Below are 17,661 nucleotides of genomic sequence, written 5' to 3' on the forward strand. Positions count from 1 at the left end.
ACGAAGCTGTTTTGAAGACGTCACCCCGGGCTCTGGGAGACTGTGATGGTCTTTTTTTTCTCTATTTTCTGACATTTCATAGCCTAAAGGATTAATTAAATAGCACACAAAGTAATGAAAATGATTAGTAGAAAATTAAATAATCACTAGACGCAGTCCTACTTGAAATACAGGGAAATTTAAAGCACATCTCATCAGCGATACTTCCGTTATTGTGTGCTTGAGTAGCTCCACAAAGAGCATCTAGTTACTCTGCTCACACAGAGCTCTGTACAGCCTTCAGATGCCACTTTGTGCTTCCACATCACACCCTATTTTCTTTACCTATGTCAAAACATTTACATTCTTATTTCTCCTTCTATTCCACATATAATAATTAAGTGTTAATAAAAGTTAAGATATAAATGTCTCCTACATAATGACACTGCACAGCAGTTTGGCATCTGTTAGTAAATTGCATAAAAAAAACCTCATCTGTAAACAAGTTAGCATCCACACTTTTTATAGCATATATTCTGACAGCAGGAATGAAATCTTTGCTTGGAGAATTTCAAATATTTCCATAGGCAAGACTGAGGTCAAGAAGATGTTTTCATGTGACAGCTACACCGTTCTCTTCCACAACCACTTCTGCCTTTCAGTTTGTTACGATAGACGTCGGCTTTAAGAGAAAGTGTACCCAAACATTTGTAACTTCAAGTATTTCTTTTTTTTTTTCTGAAGTGTCCTCACAGTTTATGTATACATTTTTAAAATGATACTTTTTTTTTTCCTGAGGATACAATAACAAGGTTCCCCTAAAACACTGAACCCTAATCCCACACTTTGTATTTATAGTCGCTCAACTCACAGTGTTGATGAGTTTAAGAGGTACTTTCTAGAAAATGTACAGGATACAAGCTTGTGTTAATGAACATACACTGTCGGGTTAACTTCTGGCGCTGGACTTGGATTTGGCAGCTTCAAGAAATATTCTATATAATTCTATATACTATAATTTCTGTACAATTAATCGTCACACAGAAAACAAAAGCCCTTTTTAAAAGTAAAATGATGAGATTACGTCAATATGACAGAGTTAAACTGCTCTAACGATAAAATTAGTAGTTGGTATGGTAATATTATTTTTTTGTCTACTAACATGCATGTCAGACCGAGTAATCAAAGTTTCATCTTCAAGTATCTCTAACATACTGTAAGTCATTAATCAATACGAGGTTTTGTGAAACACACCATCAACCAGGGAAAATAAAATGACACTTGATGTTTGAAATACGCTGCAGAGATCTCAGCACACCACACACAGTCAGGTGAGTGAAGAGTGGTTGTTCTCTGCAGCGCTCCCCCATCCCTCCCTTCATTTGTCTACTGAGAGTCTACTTTTTTCTTTGCCTCTACTTCCACACAAACACAAAAAAGTAGGAATGTGACAGTCCCCTTAACACCAAACCAACAGTCTTAGATTTAAGACATTAGAGAAATCACAGTATCGTGTCATTATTTACTGTATATGCTAATGCGAGTGCATAAAACACACAAACCAACAGCCGATGCTAGCGTCGCTTTGTGGTGGAGGTTGTGAGGAAGCCCAGTGTCTCTTATTCACAGTTTAAGCTTAGTACAAAAGACCAGTGAGGATCGACGCCTGTAGGCAGATGGGATCCCAAAAAAATGCCACAGTGGCGCAAGGTTCAGGTGCCGGTTAGAAGACGAAGTATCATCCAGTTTGAGTAATACATTCATGCGGTTTAATCAGGGCTGTCAAAGTTAACGCGATAATAACGCGTTAACGCAAATTTGTTTTAACACTACCAATTTCTTTAATGCATAAACGCAACTTGTGATATTTAGGTTGTAAATCAGTTCAGTTTTAAAGCTAGAGTGAAGTTACTGGCGTCATATGAAACTACACAACCAAAGGAATCCATGGGTACCAATCATGTCATACTAGCTTGTTGTGAAGAAGGCTCAATAACGCTCCAAACTTGCGCTGAATTTTGGCGAGGAAAAACTGGCAAGGCCATTTTCAATGGGGTCCCTGCAGCTGTTGTTGCCTGTTGGGCTGCAGTTTGCCATGTTATGATTTGAGCATATTTTTAATGCTAAATGCAGTACCTGTGAGGGTTTCTGGACAATATCTGTCATTGTTTTGTGTTATTAATTGATTTCCAATAATAAATATGTACGTACATTTGCATAAAGCAGCATATTTGCCCACTCCAATGTTGATAAGAGTATTAAATACTTGACAAATTTCCCTTTAAGGTTCATTTTGAACAGATAAGCATGTTTCAAGATTCTGCAGGACGATTTTAATACCGCACAGAAAATAATAGAAATCACTGGCTGCTCAGAAGCTCTGAATATATTTGGACTAAAGTTGACATGTTATTGATTTTTTGTCGTAAACGGGATAAAACATGTGAAAACACTGGTATGGTCTTTTAAGTGTCTTGTATTGGAGTAATAGAAGTTCGCCAAGTCGCCATGAACTTTTGATTTTAGCATTAAAAGAGCAAACATTCAAAAAGCTCCTCTATTTTCTGCACACTACCCCATTAGCATCAACTGTTTATACTTCCTTCTGATAGCCAACTACAATCCTCTCCTTTCTACAGTGTTTGTTCAGACTAGGCTTGTAAGTAAATGAGAGATCAATAGAAGCATGTTTGTGGAGAGGTGAGGGTTAAGTCCTAGACCCTGAGCTTTGTGTCTGTACTGCACGTTGTGTTATCAAACCGAGTCTCCGAGCGAGGCGAACTGGTCGGGCAGCAGGCTCTGGGTGAGGCTGGGCTGAGGGCTTGCACAGGCACTGCTGGTGACGCTGGATCCAGGACTTGGCGAACCAGGTAGGCTGGAGACCGAAGCAGCCTCCACGTCTGAACCGGCATCGTCGTCCTCGTGATGGGAGCGGTGCTGATGGGTGACCACCACTCTGGAGAACAAGACAGGAGACAATCTATTAATGTACTGTGTAGTGTGTAATAAGTCTAAATAACTCTGATATTGTGTTTAAGCCTGTGGAACCTTTTAACATACAACATGAAAAAGAAAGTTAAACGTAACCCTTTAATCATGTTCTATGCATTTTGTTTTGTTATGCTAAATTACAGAGTTGAACAGAGTAGTTTCTTTATTTTATTAACCCTTTGAACTCTGCAATAGAAATGCTCCGCAAGTGCCTACATTGGTATTTTTGCTTATTGTGACGTCATTTCTTGGATCTTCAAATGCTTCATATCTCTAAAAAAAACAACCGAAGCTAAAAGGTTATATAAGTCAATAAACCATAATAAGTGATGAAAGGTAACAAAATTGTGTCATAAATTTTTAAAAAAACAGGCCTGTTTTTCATAAAATTTGACTAAATAAACACCGAAAACATATTGATCCAAAAGATTTCTAAATGAAGAAACACAAACAAAATATTTCTTAACCCTCCAGAAGTTATTTGAACCATGCACATTATTTAGTTTTTGAGATGTGCTCATTTTTAATGGGCAGATCAAGTCCAATAGTGTCGCAAGTAACTTGACGTAATGACATCATCACGAGTGTACAACATGATGACACGAAAGACAGAAGCCTTAGCTGTCAGCTGCAAAAAGAAAGAATGGTTTAGCTATTATGTTTTTCATTTTTAGATCAATTCAAAACAGGATCATGCAAACAACAAGCTCCCACGGCCGCCTTTTACAGGGTTAACCTAATTTTACAGCATGATACCGAGAAGAATTCATACACAAAGGACATGCATTATGCATGTGTCTAAATATTACATATTAATATAATATTATTAAGTTCAGTACTGGATCAGCAGTTTTATTGACCAATATATGTTCAATATTTAGTTTTTTGTATCTGTTAGGGATAAGAAAACAGTATCGGTGCAATCTGGACCCCTGACTTTTATCTTTATGTTGTGTGAGTGTGTACCTGGATCTGGAGGGGCCGACCACGTCTTTTCTCTGGGGTTCAAACCTAGAGATGTAGCTACACTTGGACCACTAGGAAGACACAGAGACACAACCACAGAGGAAAACAGAATGGTTCAAATGATGTCAAACGATTAGAAAAAAATACCACATTCATTATTTATTCAGACAAATTAATCTAATCATTCCAGCACAGTTTCTCACCATGTGAGTCGGGTCATTGGTTCCTAGATGGATTCCTTTCTCACAGAGAGGCGTCAGCACACTGAAACCTGCACGTAGACAAAACACATTTCATCTTTATGTCATCAGAGCTTTCAACTACATCTCATGGTCTTCTTCAGTAGATGGTCAGTGGATGATCCTGAGATGTGCTGCTATTCTGTAAATTCACTATAAGCCTAAATAACACAATACACTTCCTATTAATAATTAGGGATGATGCAGCTAAATACATCAATCTGAGGTAAGGTAAGTAAGGTAGCGAAGTTCAGGTAAAATTGTGGGAAAAAAAATAAGAACACTTGTGGTATTGAGCTGAGATCTCCTGTAATAAATGAAACCACTCAAAACCTTTCAACAGTGCAACAAATTTTCTGCATGTGCTTTTCAAAGAAGTTAAATCACCAGACCTGCAAACTCTAGAGTGAAAAATGTGACAAGATACAAAACTAAAATCAGTTCTTGTCCTTACGTACGTACAGACAGACAGACAGACAGACACAGACAGACAGACAGACCAGCCACAGCTGTCATGACAATCTCACTTACTAGGGTCTAAAAAAAGCACTGCAAATCCCTAATAAATGAATGCCACTGAGAGTAATATCATTATAGTGGAAATGCAGTGGATTTATGGAACACACATACCTTTTGTCCTGTTGTTCCAGTACTTCTTCTCCCACTGGTCCAGCAGGATGTTGAGGTATCTCGGACACTCGAAGAAGCGAAGGTAGCGGGACGATGACGGCGATGGGAAAATACGCTCAAACTGTCCAAGACGAGTCAGCTCGTCTTCAGTCTCTGCTAGCACGCGGACGTCCTCTGGAGTCAAGACGTCCAACGCTGTAGAGAGGAAGTCCTGACAGAAACAGAGGGAAAGAGACACAGTTGTACTTGCTACAAACTTTTTTAAACTAGATTAAATGCATTTATTTCAAAACATTACTTACCTCTGATTTAGCATATATTGCCTTATCATTTATTTACTTTCCTTGGTCCAAATCTTGAGTATGTTTGTATTTATTTACCTGGTCGGCGTAGCGCTGTGTGAGGTAAAAGGCCCGTTTAACCTTCTCATCAGCAGACAGGTCTGGCTTGGTCCTCTCCCTGTTTCCGCCAGACAAACTACACACACACACACACACACGCACAGAGGTGTTGATTCAACTCTAAGGTCTTTGCTGAGGCTGTAGTTTGAGTTAGGTTTTGAAAGTTCAAGTTTTCATCTCAGTTACAGGACCCCTTGTGTAACCTCTGAGGTGTAGTACCTCCTCCCTACCTGCTGGTGGAGCTGGAGGTGCTGCTGCAGGGGGCGATCACATCATCTCTTTGGGGGACACGGAAGCCAGCCAAGTTCAGGAGGTCTCTGATCATCTGACCTTTAACTGAAACATCCAGCGCTGTGTTGGAGTGGAGGCTGGACCAGAAACACAACAGTTACAAGACGTACTTTGACAACCAGTGTGTGTTTTTATGTGTTTGTGTGTTACCTTGGTGATATGTTGACCTCCAGGATCCAGGGTTTGAGCTTCTCGTCCAGCATGATGTCAAAGCCGAACAGCTCGTGGCAGCTGTAAGGTGTCCGGACGTTCATCTTCAGCAGACTGTTAACATACGGTTCTGACCTGATAACCAACACACAGGAGATTATTTCATAATCATTTGGTTATAATAAGCCGTGGAGGAACAACCTTGAAAGTATTTGGAACAACTAACTGTTTTAGAAAAGTTAGGAAAATGTTTGTGTATGCCGTCAAGTATAGTTCTTAGAAAGAAAGAAAATCGGACTCACCCGGTCAGACTTTTAAAAAAAATCAGAAATAGCCAAGAAAATTGCAATCGGTGCATCTCCATTTATATCACTTACACTTTCATAAATAATAACGATAAAAAAATTGTGAAGAAGAATACAATTGCCCTGCAATCAAATGCCTGAATGGAAAAACTTACCCAATGATGGTTTTGATCACAATGTCTTTAATCTTCTCCCAGATCAGAGTGGTGTTGACTCCCTTTGAGCCCAGATACTGCCACAAGGCCTTCAGAGCCCTGAAAACACACACACGCATACAAACACACATTTTGCTGGGAGTTGAGCAACACGTGTTCAGACGCCATACATATAATAGTAGCGAAAATGTGTCGCAGATTTGAGTTAACACACAAACCATTTGTGTCCCTGGCAGGCCTTGTCATCGCTGTTCGCCTGGTATTCAGAGTTCTTCTTGTTGACGCTGTAGTTGGTCAGATGCATGAACTTGTTACCCAGAGTCTTCATGGAAGACGAATACCTAAAGAAGAGAAACACAAATGTGGAAGTAAATCAAATATGACCTCTGTCATCAGCTTTTTGCAAGTCTCTGACATCTTATTCAAAGTTTGACCAATCAGCCATATTGATTTTTAGATCACATTTGTACATACACATTACTAGATCCTATTACTTTTTCCAGCTTAAATGACAGACGTTTATGGAGGACGGAAACCTGCCAATATCAGAAATAAATGAATAAATAAATACAAAATAATGTTAAAAACAAATGTAGCCATTAATTCATTGATAAAATGTAATATAAATTTGTTTTAAATTTGCTTCTTTATTCATCTTTGTATTCATTTTCTTATTTATTTAATCTTCTATTTAATTTTCCCTTTTGTATAGTCATTTTTATTAATTTTTTAATCTATTTATTTATTTTTAAATATATATTTATTTATGTATTTATTTATTTATGCACGAAAAAAAGTATTTGGCCTTGTCACTGTGAAGGATGTAATGAAAACTGACTTGCAGCTGGCGAATCGAACCAGTCCGTCAGAGAAGATGTAAATCCTGAGCGGGTCGTAGCAGGACACATAGACGTAGATACGCAGGTCAAACTTGTTACCGCTGATGAGGTAGGGCTTGTGAAGGTACCTGCAGAACACAACCAGGATAAAGATGTTTTATCCTAATGAGTAATGAATAATGTAGTGTCACGTTCTGGAAAATGGTCTCTGTGCTACTGAGTTTCACACCATTAGCAGTCTATTCTGGGCTACATACTTCTGGACCAGTAGTGGTCTCTTGCGGGGCAACTGGCTCCATCTGTGGATGACCTGGATACCGATTCCTCTGGCTGACGCAGGCTGTTAACAGATGAGAGGAGAAAGACAGAATGTAATAAACAAGTAACCAAAATACACATTTACTTGATTATTTTTTTAAGGTTTTAATGTCATTCTGTAGCTTCCTAGTGGTCTTCTCAGTGGAGTACGTATGTTTTAGCATCAAAATGCTATTTTCCCCTTCAAGCCCTTCTAAAAACGTTTTCCCACGTGACCTGACGTAGTTTTATGCATGACACTGCTACATATACAGTATATATACATCCTTATAGTCAGTGTATTAACGTTATTTAGATGGCAGTCGGCATGCTCCCAGTTTGGAAAAGCAGACAGGAGTACCCGCACGAAAGCTAAGCAATGTACTGTTGTGGTCGCCATGTTAGTTCAGATCCGAAAGTCACAACACAACTAACCGATCGATGCAGCGGTAGACCAGCAACTCCCGTGATCTGAGAGGTAAAATAACTGTTTTCGTGAATGGAGTCTGGTCTAGTGGCTTTGAAGAGAGCAATATAACAGCTTCAGTTCCCCATCAGAAAGGTCTGTATGATGGCAAAGCGGTGGAAATATTCTAAATATAGGGTACACAATTTCTTTTAGGTGGCTAAAACAGGTCTTTCTGCTGCTCCCGTCCACAGCAGCTTTACCTCGCCGTCAGACAGCCCTTTCCGACGGGGAACTGAGGACATTATATTGCTCTCTTCGAATCCACCAGACTCCATTAATAAAACCAGTAATTTTACCTTGCAGAACACAGAAGTATACATACAACCCCTCTTGAAAAAATCTGAAACAACCTTTAAGCATCATGATCTAGACGTCTCAATTGGATCATTAATTTATTACCAAACAATTAGCTAACTTCACCATTTTCAGCAATTAAAGCCAATCATCATCGTTAGACAGAACAACTAATTATCCAGCTACTGAAATCCAAAAGACAAAATGAAATATCAACAAATAAAAGTCATCCTTACAGGTTTGATGATCCACTTCTGCCTGGAGCCGCCGTCCTCCCAGGCCTTGCGTAGCAGCTTGATGTCCTGAGGAAGGACGAAGGTGCGGGGGAAAAAGCTGAACTCTTGTTTGCCAAAGCGAACCTGCATCTTGGACAGGTTCCTCCACAGCCGGTCCTTCCTGCCGATCTGAAATGTTCCCGGGAAGTGGTTCAACTAGGACAAGAGAGAAAAACACAAATACAGCCAAGTTAAGTGTAATTCTGGACAAGAGATCGAAAAAAATTTGATAATTTCCTTAAAGTTAAGACTTTCTGGGAACACAATCTGCATCGAGCAGTGTATCCAGAGTTTCTCACCTTCTGGTGCTCTCCAAGAGCCTTGAAGCCTGGAGACTTCATGTGGTGTCCCCAGCAGCCCAACCAGTCATGACTTTCTACATGAACAACAGAGCAACACACAGATTTCAATCATCCAGTACAAATGGTAAACGTGTTAACGGACAGTAAACTACAAAACTTTACCTCCAAAATCATTTGTAAATATTTTGAAAAGGAATATGCAACCATGTCCATTTAAAGTGACATCATGCATAAAATCAGTCACTCTGTGAGACACCGAGTTGTATATAATTGATTACAATTCAAAATACAGCTGTGGTCAACAGCTCAGATCGATCGGCCACCAAACATCTGATATTCGCTCTAAATAGTTTGATCGGGGGGCGATCAGATGACACAAAACACGCAAGACAATTTCTCTAAGCACCACTAAAATGGTTGTTTAACAGATATCACTTTAAGATCATGGTGGCTATGAATTAATCATGTGTTCTATATAGCAGTAACTCCCACTGACACACACACACACACGTGATGACTTACTTTTGGTGACTTTGAAGTGAGACCTGGCGATGGTGTGTTTGACAATATTTGGAGTGACGGTGCTGATCTTCCATTTCAACAGTCGTCTCTGTTCTACTGGCAGCAGTTCCACTGCAGAGCACAAAACAACACAAACGTTTTATGTATTTATAACCATAAGTAACACACATCAAGCCTACACAGACTGCAGACATGATGCAAACATTGAGATAGTTCACAGAACCAATGTTGGTAAAAGGTGTTAACTGTTCAGTAAAATCATTTAACCCATCTTCACATAACATCCTGTCATACTGCCTACTGCTAAAGCTACTGTCTGTTTCACACGACAACAGAGGTGCGTGTCCTGACCTTTCTCATCGGCGGTGCTGAAGTAGAGCGTCGGGGCGATGAGGGGAAACAAACTGGGAACCAAAGCTGGTTTCTCCTCTCGATCATCTTCCGTCTCCAATGACATCAGCTCCTCAACACTGAGAGGAAGAGCGAAGACAAACAGATTAATTGAGACATCCAAATACATACATCCTCTGTCTGCTATATAACGTCATAACAGGGTATTTTTCAACCTGGACACTATTTTCCCATGTTTTTGTGTCGTGACTAATGGGGACAACATTTTTCTGAAATTGGTCCAGTATTGAGGGAGAGCGCTGTACGGGCTGCAACATGGTGCTATTGGGGCAAGCTGCCACCGTCATTTACGTCCACTAAAAGTGCTTGTTTTTGCCATGACAGGCTCCGATTGTTATTATAATCGGTTTGAGTAATTTTTAAGAAAAAAAAAGTCAAAATTCTCTGATTCCAGCTTCTTCAATGTGAATATTTTCTGTTTTTTTACTCCCCTTTGACAGTGTAATGAATATCTTTGAGTTGTGGACAAAAAAAAGACATTTGAGGACGTCATCTTGGGCTTTGGGAAACATTTTTCACCATTTTCTGACATTTTATAGACCAAACAACTAATCGATTAATCAAGAAAATAATTGACAGATTAATCGACAATGAAAAAAACAAAACACATTGACTGAGAAATGTGTCAACCGTGTAGTTAATGAGGCACAAACTCTATACACAGATATTCAGATAATACATTTACTTGCTATATGTTGCATGTAATCGCCATCTCCATACATCCCTGCCCTGTCAGCACCACTGCTCTGCTTACCGTGTTGCTATTAAACGAGCAAATTGCCCACAACAAAATTAAAAAGTAATGCGCCTCGAGTTTCGTTCGCCGGGCGTCTAACTAACGGAAGTTGGCATCCAGTCACCACTCTAGTTAGTAACACAAGTCCAGTGTGAACTGGATGGATGACTGTTTGCACTCCGCGCCAGTAACATGACGCTTGTGTAAATTTGGGGTCAGAGACGCCACACGGAGAGTACAAGTACACTTTGACATTGAGATTGTGACAAATGAAGGAGGCCTTCCAGTAGCACACTACCTAAAAATCCCACAAATTTTAATACCACTATTCACAGAGAGTGGGCAATTTAGCCAGTGGAGAGCCAATGAAGACATAGTTCACCTCAACAAAATAACACTACAACAAGATGAGAGCCAGTCGTATCAGTGGCATGTACTTTTACGTAGCAGTTAAGTGTTTTTTCTCAAAAAGGCAGTTGTAAGTAAGTCCAACATTTCAAAATAACACTATTGTTCACATCAGATGAACTCAAAATAATGAGAAAAAAACACTCACATGACAGTCATATAGGAAGGAAAGAAAAACAGGTGGATGAAGGAGCAGGGGATGATGTTATCCTCTTGCAGATCCGACAGGTATACATTAGCATTACAGCTAGACCAGGCTAACTTAACACTATACTAGCCATACAGGAGCTGTAGCTTTCAGGAAAGGGTGGGGAGGTGATGGGGTGTATGTAAATGAACACAAACAAATCAGCTGGTTGGGGGGGGGGGGGTGACAATAGCGGTCCCTATCCAGGCTGTTTTAACAGAGAATCAGCTTCGAGTCTTTGGTAGCGAGTTCTATTGTTGAGGCCATCATAGTGGAGAACAATATAATACACAATGCAGCAGACCTTTCCACCACGCTCTGCTGCTTTCAGCCTCTTTTAACAATTGCATTGAGAGAGAATGAAAGAGAGAGAGAGAGAGAGAGAAAGAGTCCACAGGATCTGATGGATCTACGTTTTATTCCATGTTAGGAGACCAATTAGAAACCAGGCTTGGATGTTGGGCGGTCCCAAGGAAAGGACTAAAACATATTGGAGTTCTTCAAATTCAAAAAGTCCCCAAAAGTATTGGTCTAAATAAAAAATGAAAAAAATTAAGTACACTACATAAGGAGTATACAGGAAGAAAACATTTTTTTATTTTTCTTTAGTTATCGATTTATTTAATTTCATGATCACAGCGAAATCCCCCCCATGTTTTTATTTTCCTTGTCGACACCTAGGACACATTTTATTCTAATCTTTCCTTTTTATTTCTTATCTATTGTGTCTGTATTGAAGAGTTAACTGCTTGTTCATTATTTTACTCTACAATATGTAAAGCGTCTTTGAGAATTTTGAAAAGCGCTATATAAAACTTCTGTATTATTATTAAATAAATTGACAGTAAATACATAAATTAATCAATTAATTAAACAAACAAACAACTAATTAATTCACAATAACAATATAATCAACAATAAAATATATATCAAATTATATAAAAACACAAGCATGTTGATATTAGGGAATAAGGGCATAATAATAGTAATAAATAAACAAATGAACTGTAGTACTGTAATAATAATATATATTTAAAAAACATAAATAGGCAAGTTGATAATAGCTGAAGAGAAAAATGACATAATAATAATATTGTACATAAATAAACAAATAAATTAATTTTATTTGCCCACCAGTTATGTATACAACCATAGTGAACTGGGGGGCTTGAAAAACACTTGTAGATATAAATTCATGTAGAAGGTAGGTGATTTGTATGGTTTGAATGGCTACCGACAGCTTCACTGAGTGCACAAGAGGAAAAAACGTGACTAAGCAAATACCAACAGAGAGTGTGTCAGAAAGACTCACAGAGTGAATGTGGATTTACACAATTCTAGAAAAAGAAGGCTATCTACTCCGTAAGAAAGAAAACCAGACAAGTGTCCGGAAAAAAAATGTCAAGAACAACAGCCCTCCACGTAGTTTGTATCAGTCAGTTTTTGTGTTCTTGTGGTTACCTTAAATTTCAACCTAAATAAATAAATATGTGAGGTTATAGAGTGCGTCTTACCCAGAAAGGGGAGTAATAGATGCTGTGGACGAGGTGCCAGCGTTGGACGAACAGTCTGAATCATCTGCAGACAACAGAAGACAACTAAAAGTGGTCAGTGGTTTACATTATAAATAGAGCAAACTACCTGATGATTATAGCTTAAGTATGATGAGTGTATGTCTTTTAACATCTTACCGTCATCACTACAGGCATCTTCCAGCTCATCAGGCAGCTCCTCCTCAACTCCATCCACCTGCATTACACAATCCTGGCTGGAAACATTAATACAAGGAGAAATATTCAGAGTGAGAATTAGAACGGGGGGGAAACACAGAACAGCATCTATTGATTGAAGCAATTGCTCACCCAGATAGCTGAGTCTCTCCAACCAGACACTCCTCTGAGGAAGGGAATGGTGATGACATGGAGGCAGGCTGTCCCTGCTTGGTTAGGTGGATGGCGGAGATCTGAGTGGTCACGGAGCCCACCAAGGCTCCTGCAGGACTGGAGGCCGCAGCTACGAGGGAAAGAACAGTTTTATATATCCACATAGCGTGTAACTGTCCATTTATGGTATCATGCTACTTGTCATGTGTATGGTGACTGTGTCTATAATTTCTCAAGGCACAAATCATGTGTCTTTCTGCCTAGTAAACTTCATGACGTTTCATGGTATTTCACGGGAAAACAAACTAACCGCAAACATTTTTTATTTTATTACTTTCAAGCCTCTGAACACTTGAAATCATATTTCTCTAAAATGTTAAATATTCATTACTAAATGAGAAACAATCAATGCAAACCTAACAGCTTATCAACATATTACTTATCAAGAGTTTAATACTCAAAGCTTCATCTGCACTGTGTGGGAGTCATAGCAAGAAACTGATTAAGAAAATACATTTTCAGGGCCTTTAAATAAGGCCACTCTTCAAACACATTGTGGCCATGCTTTCTTAAATAAAGCTAAAACTATTTAGCTCTGCAGATGCACATGTGCTGCAGAGATGGAAACTTAACTGCATAAATTGCAGCTTTCTTCAGCTTTCTCTAAAGATGAGCAATACCAAGGTTTCTCAGGACGTTATTATTGCTCAGGCCTCTGATCATAATGTCAGTATTACTAGAACTCCCTGTGCTCATGAATATTTCTGTAAAACTTGTCTTCAATATGTTTGAGGTTCTACATAACCAGACAATCTACTATTCTATTGTCCTGGTTTTACTACAGTGCATTTCACAGTGAACCAGTAACTGTATTTACCTGTGACGGTATCCAGCGGTGTGGCACTGACATTGGCACTGAGCACAGTTGGCATGGGCCCATTTGGAGAGGGACTGGCTGCTGGAGGACTGGTTCTTCTGCATGTAGACAAGGTGCTCTCCGGTGGACATTGACTTTCTGGGGCCTGCTTTAGTTCTACTGATGCTATTGTTTGGGTCTTGCTGTTTGTAGTTGTTGCTGGAGGACCTCCTCTTACTACCAACTGATAGTTTAGAGCAGTTACTGTTGTGCAACTGTTTTGTGTCTGACTGCATTTTGTTGCATTGGCTGAATAGCTCCTCCTTGTAGTTGTTGTTTCCCTTGTTGTGCTTCTTCCTACTTCTACTTTTGTGCTGTCAGTGCTGGAGGCGTCCTTTCTCAATGCTGCCCCCTGTTGTTCAGGGAGGGTAAGGCATAGAGGAGGCACTGATGGCGAGGAGGAACAGTCTGCAGCTTCAGGCTAAGAACACAAAACAAGGAAAGGTTCAGATGTGGAGAAAAAGGCAGTAAGTGGACTTATATAAAGGTTACCTTAATGTAAAGGATTCTGGAACTGTTACACACTTTTCCTTTTAAGAGTTAAAAATGTAACATATTTTTTTATTTCAGGGAAAATGTTCCTGCTGTGTACACATTGGGAAACATCAATACTTACCATAAGTTTGTTAGTTTGCTGACGTCTCCTCGTTGCTAAACCGTTTCCAGGTTGCCAAGTTTGGAGCGACGTACATTTCTGCATGGTCAGATGGATTTTAAACCCAATCTGAAATTCCTTCTTGGGGATGGAGGAAGGGGCATTGGTCTCTGTGAGACTGCTAACAGCCTGCTTCAGTCCGGTTGCCAGTACCTGGTTTGGGTTTTGAATCCCATTAAGTTGTCGTGGCAGGTTTGGAGACCCATCTGGCACAGCGGTGATTTGGCTCTGGGTGTTGGTTTTATTTCCGACCCCATTCTCCCCTCGAGAAACAACAGATGTGATCTGCTTCAAAGGGGAAGCAGATGAGGCAGCATTATATGAGAGAGGTTTGGCTTGATCCTTTCTCCTGGACAGCTCTAGGGAAGTCTGACTAAAAGGCACTTTAGTGGCCACGACTGTCTTGGCATGTGTACTGACAGAGGTTGTAGTGGTGGGACTATCTGCGTTGGAGCAAGCCCGAAGCTTCGCCCCGCCCCAGGGGGACGACTGGTTGGTGGGCATGGCACAGCTCAACGAAGACGTGCTACGTTTAGGGGCAGAGGTCTTGGGAGGAGATTAATAGGCAGGAGAGGAATAACAGTCGTGACAATACCAAGGTAGTGGAGGAAGGTTCTCTGCCTTGTTCCTCCTGGTTGCTCCCCTCTCAATTAGTGGCTCTGCTGTAGGAATGACTTTGGAGATGTCAGCTCCAGTGGAATGGAGTTGTAAATTTTCTGTTGGTCACTGTAGATCGACCACAAGTTCTTGATAAATCCTGACCAACAGTAAACATAACTGCTGCCACAGATGCAGTGACAGCAGTACAACACTTGGCTCTGTGCTGCAGGTCAGCAGGACACTGTTAGCTCTTGGTAGCGATGCAGGGTTAGAAGCCTTCACGTAAGGCTCACACAGGCAGGCACGTAAGGTTTTTCTCCTGAGGAAAAGTGGGTCCCAATCTAATTAACAGTCACACTCAGAGTTTGTCATGAGATCGAGGACGAGTCGAGGAGTCTTGAGGACATCGCTGATGCAGACTGAGCCAGAAACCTTCTTCTTAACAACTCTGGGGATGAAATGTAAGCTTTCAGGCTACTTAAGACTGTAACGGCACACTTGGCTCACACCAAGGTGTCAGGTTGTAGAGGAGAAAGCGGTGTTCTCATTTCTTCATCAGTTGGCTCACAGGAAGATATAAACCAACAGCTTTCATCACTGAAAAGTACACAAGAAGAGAAGCAGAGTCAGTCTGAGATGATCTAGTCTTCTAACAACAAGAAATTATCAGAAGACTGAAGTATTCCCTCTTGTGTGGAAAGAGTCACATAAAATCGTTTTAGTACAGAAACCAATGCTTAAAGTTATCTGGTATCAGTTCAACAGCTGTTTAAAAACTATTTCCTCTTATTGTTAGAGGTAGAAAAGAGGTAGAAAAAGGACAGTGTTGTATTTAAACAAAGACATATTCAACCACCACTACTTTAGCCAGTGAAAACATTAACATAAACACAACAGTGAAAGCATCAACCTAATGCAAAAATGTTTAAGTTAACACTATCATAACACGTTAAATCAAATTTGTTAAATGATTTCCAATAAATATATACATGCATTTGCATAAAGCATCATGTTTGTCCACTCCCATGTTGATAAAAGTATTAAATACTTGAAAAATCTCTCTTTAAGGTACATTTTGAACAGATAAAACTGTTTGAAAGTAAATATTTTAATTGATTGACAGCCCTACTAATTACATACCTTTCACATTTCATTTCTCAAGCTCCCTTTCAACAATATCTACTAAGTTAAACTACACTGAAAAGGTTGGTGTTGTGATGCTGAAGTTTAGGACTTTGGTTACTGTCAATTTGATTGGTTTTTTTAATCTTTATGATAGAAACTCAGACTTTACAGGCACAGCAGGTGTACTAAGTTGTACTGAGTAATAATAAGAAGATACTCTATCATTGAAATCACAGCTAAGTGAGTGGAGTTAGTTAAAGCTAGCCTGTATCACCAAAGCAAGAAATCCTACATACAGATGTTTTACAGATGTGTCATTTTCTCTTTAATTACGCCTTTTTAAAGTCTCTTCTCAGCAGGCATCGTACCATGTGCTGAAATCAGCCAACATTGCAGTCAACGAGACTGATGACTGGGAGTAGTTTCACACGTGTGTGTGTGTGTGTGTGTGTGCTTCCCAGAGGACACGCTGCTTCACTAAGTTACGTTAATGAGCTAAAATAATAACGTTAAGCTCAGGCTATTCTCACCGTAACACCACCGTATGTTTCACAACAGTCCACTCGTCCTATCGGTTTAACGGAACAGACTTGACAGCTGGTTAAAGGTAGTTTATGTCTGTTTACCGCTCCACCGCCGACCACACAGTGTTAGCTTAGCTTAGCAACAGAGTTAGCTTAGCAACAGCCTAGCAACAGCGACCAACTGCCACTGTGTGTTTATAAAGACCCTCCTCCTGGTGTCAACACTAAAACACAGCCTCGTTATCAGTTTATCAACATGTCTTCATACCTACTCGGTCCCGGTTAGTCTCCCTGACATGTTGTTCCGGTGGTCCGGTGGTCCGGTGAGGAGCGCGGTAGAGACTGTCACATTACAGCGGTAACGTTCGCGAGCTGAAACATCTATCAAAGATCATCTGTTCAGACAAGAGAACTATTGCCACGTCCGCCTCACTTCCGGGTTCGCTTTTGAATCACTTGCACTGCTTGACAGGAGTCAACATTCAGCATGTGTTGACCATATAAAACAGTTTTATAAAAAAAAAATTATATATCTATAGCAAGGGTGCCCAAACTTCTCCCTTGGAGAGTCAAAACTGGAACTCAATGGAGAGCCACGGGCCAAAATTAAACACCTATTGTATTGTATTGTTAAGATGCAAAATGGTACTAGGATCCCAAGTTCCCTTAATTGGATATGTTTTACATAGTAAGCCCCTTAAATCCCACGTGCTGAATACAATTGGGCTCATTTATGCAATTTATGCATTTCCAAGACTGTTTAGGGACCCGAGTATGTAGAAATATTAAAATACACTATTTTTAGAATAGGCAAAAATAACACATGTATACTGCATTCAAAGAACTGCATGTTTTCCCCAAAACTACATAGGATTGTTATAAAGTGGGCATGTCTGTAAAGGGGAGACTCGTGGGTACCCATAGAACCCATTTTCATTCACATATCTGGAGGTCAGAGGTCAAGGGATCCCTTGACAAATGGCCATGCCAGTTTTTCCCCACCAACATTTAGTCCAACTTTAGAGTGTTAGCCTCCTTCCTGACAACCTAATATGACATGATGTGGTACTAATGGAGTCCTTAGGTTTTCTAGTTTCATATGATGCCACTA

General features: G+C 39.9%; 1 protein-coding gene across 4 annotated transcripts; it reads right to left on the bottom strand.

Moving 5' to 3' along the window:
- Positions 1–297: 297 nt before the first annotated feature.
- On the bottom strand, positions 298–16,982 carry ttll4 (tubulin tyrosine ligase-like family, member 4). 4 transcript variants are annotated; one of them, XM_074657773.1, is made up of 22 exons: positions 16,819–16,982; positions 14,897–15,498; positions 14,263–14,586; positions 13,608–14,067; positions 12,710–12,860; positions 12,539–12,615; positions 12,362–12,425; positions 9,457–9,575; positions 9,106–9,216; positions 8,581–8,657; positions 8,243–8,437; positions 7,204–7,286; positions 6,946–7,074; positions 6,326–6,448; positions 6,108–6,206; positions 5,648–5,782; positions 5,437–5,574; positions 5,186–5,282; positions 4,806–5,016; positions 4,140–4,207; positions 3,937–4,007; positions 298–2,935 (listed from the first exon to the last, which is right to left on the bottom strand). In XM_074657773.1, exons 3-22 carry the CDS (start codon positions 14,344–14,346, stop codon positions 2,734–2,736), a joined length of 2,694 nt encoding a protein of 897 aa, XP_074513874.1. In that variant the 5' UTR covers positions 14,347–14,586; positions 14,897–15,498; positions 16,819–16,982; the 3' UTR covers positions 298–2,733. The 4 variants fall into 4 exon arrangements, with proteins under 4 accessions (XP_074513874.1, XP_074513875.1, XP_074513872.1 ...); XM_074657774.1 differs by having other exon boundaries at positions 14,263–14,589; XM_074657771.1 differs by having other exon boundaries at positions 14,263–15,498.
- Positions 16,983–17,661: the final 679 nt, after the last annotated feature.

Source organism: Sebastes fasciatus, chromosome 14, assembly GCF_043250625.1.
Source record: "Sebastes fasciatus isolate fSebFas1 chromosome 14, fSebFas1.pri, whole genome shotgun sequence".
In the NCBI taxonomy this organism is placed as follows: Eukaryota; Metazoa; Chordata; class Actinopteri; order Perciformes; family Sebastidae; genus Sebastes; species Sebastes fasciatus.

Bases quoted from the DNA above. Each gene is read 5' to 3' on its own strand.
- ttll4 (XM_074657771.1), bottom strand. From the start codon at position 14,805: ATGCCCACCAACCAGTCGTCCCCCTGGGGCGGGGCGAAGCTTCGGGCT. The intron at 6,207-6,325 runs GTTTGTGTGTTA...GTGTGTTTTCAG, and splicing joins GCCTGCCAGGGACACAAATG to GGCTCTGAAGGCCTTGTGGC. The intron at 4,008-4,139 runs GTGAGAAACTGT...GTGTCTTCCTAG, and splicing joins CCAATGACCCGACTCACATG to TGGTCCAAGTGTAGCTACAT.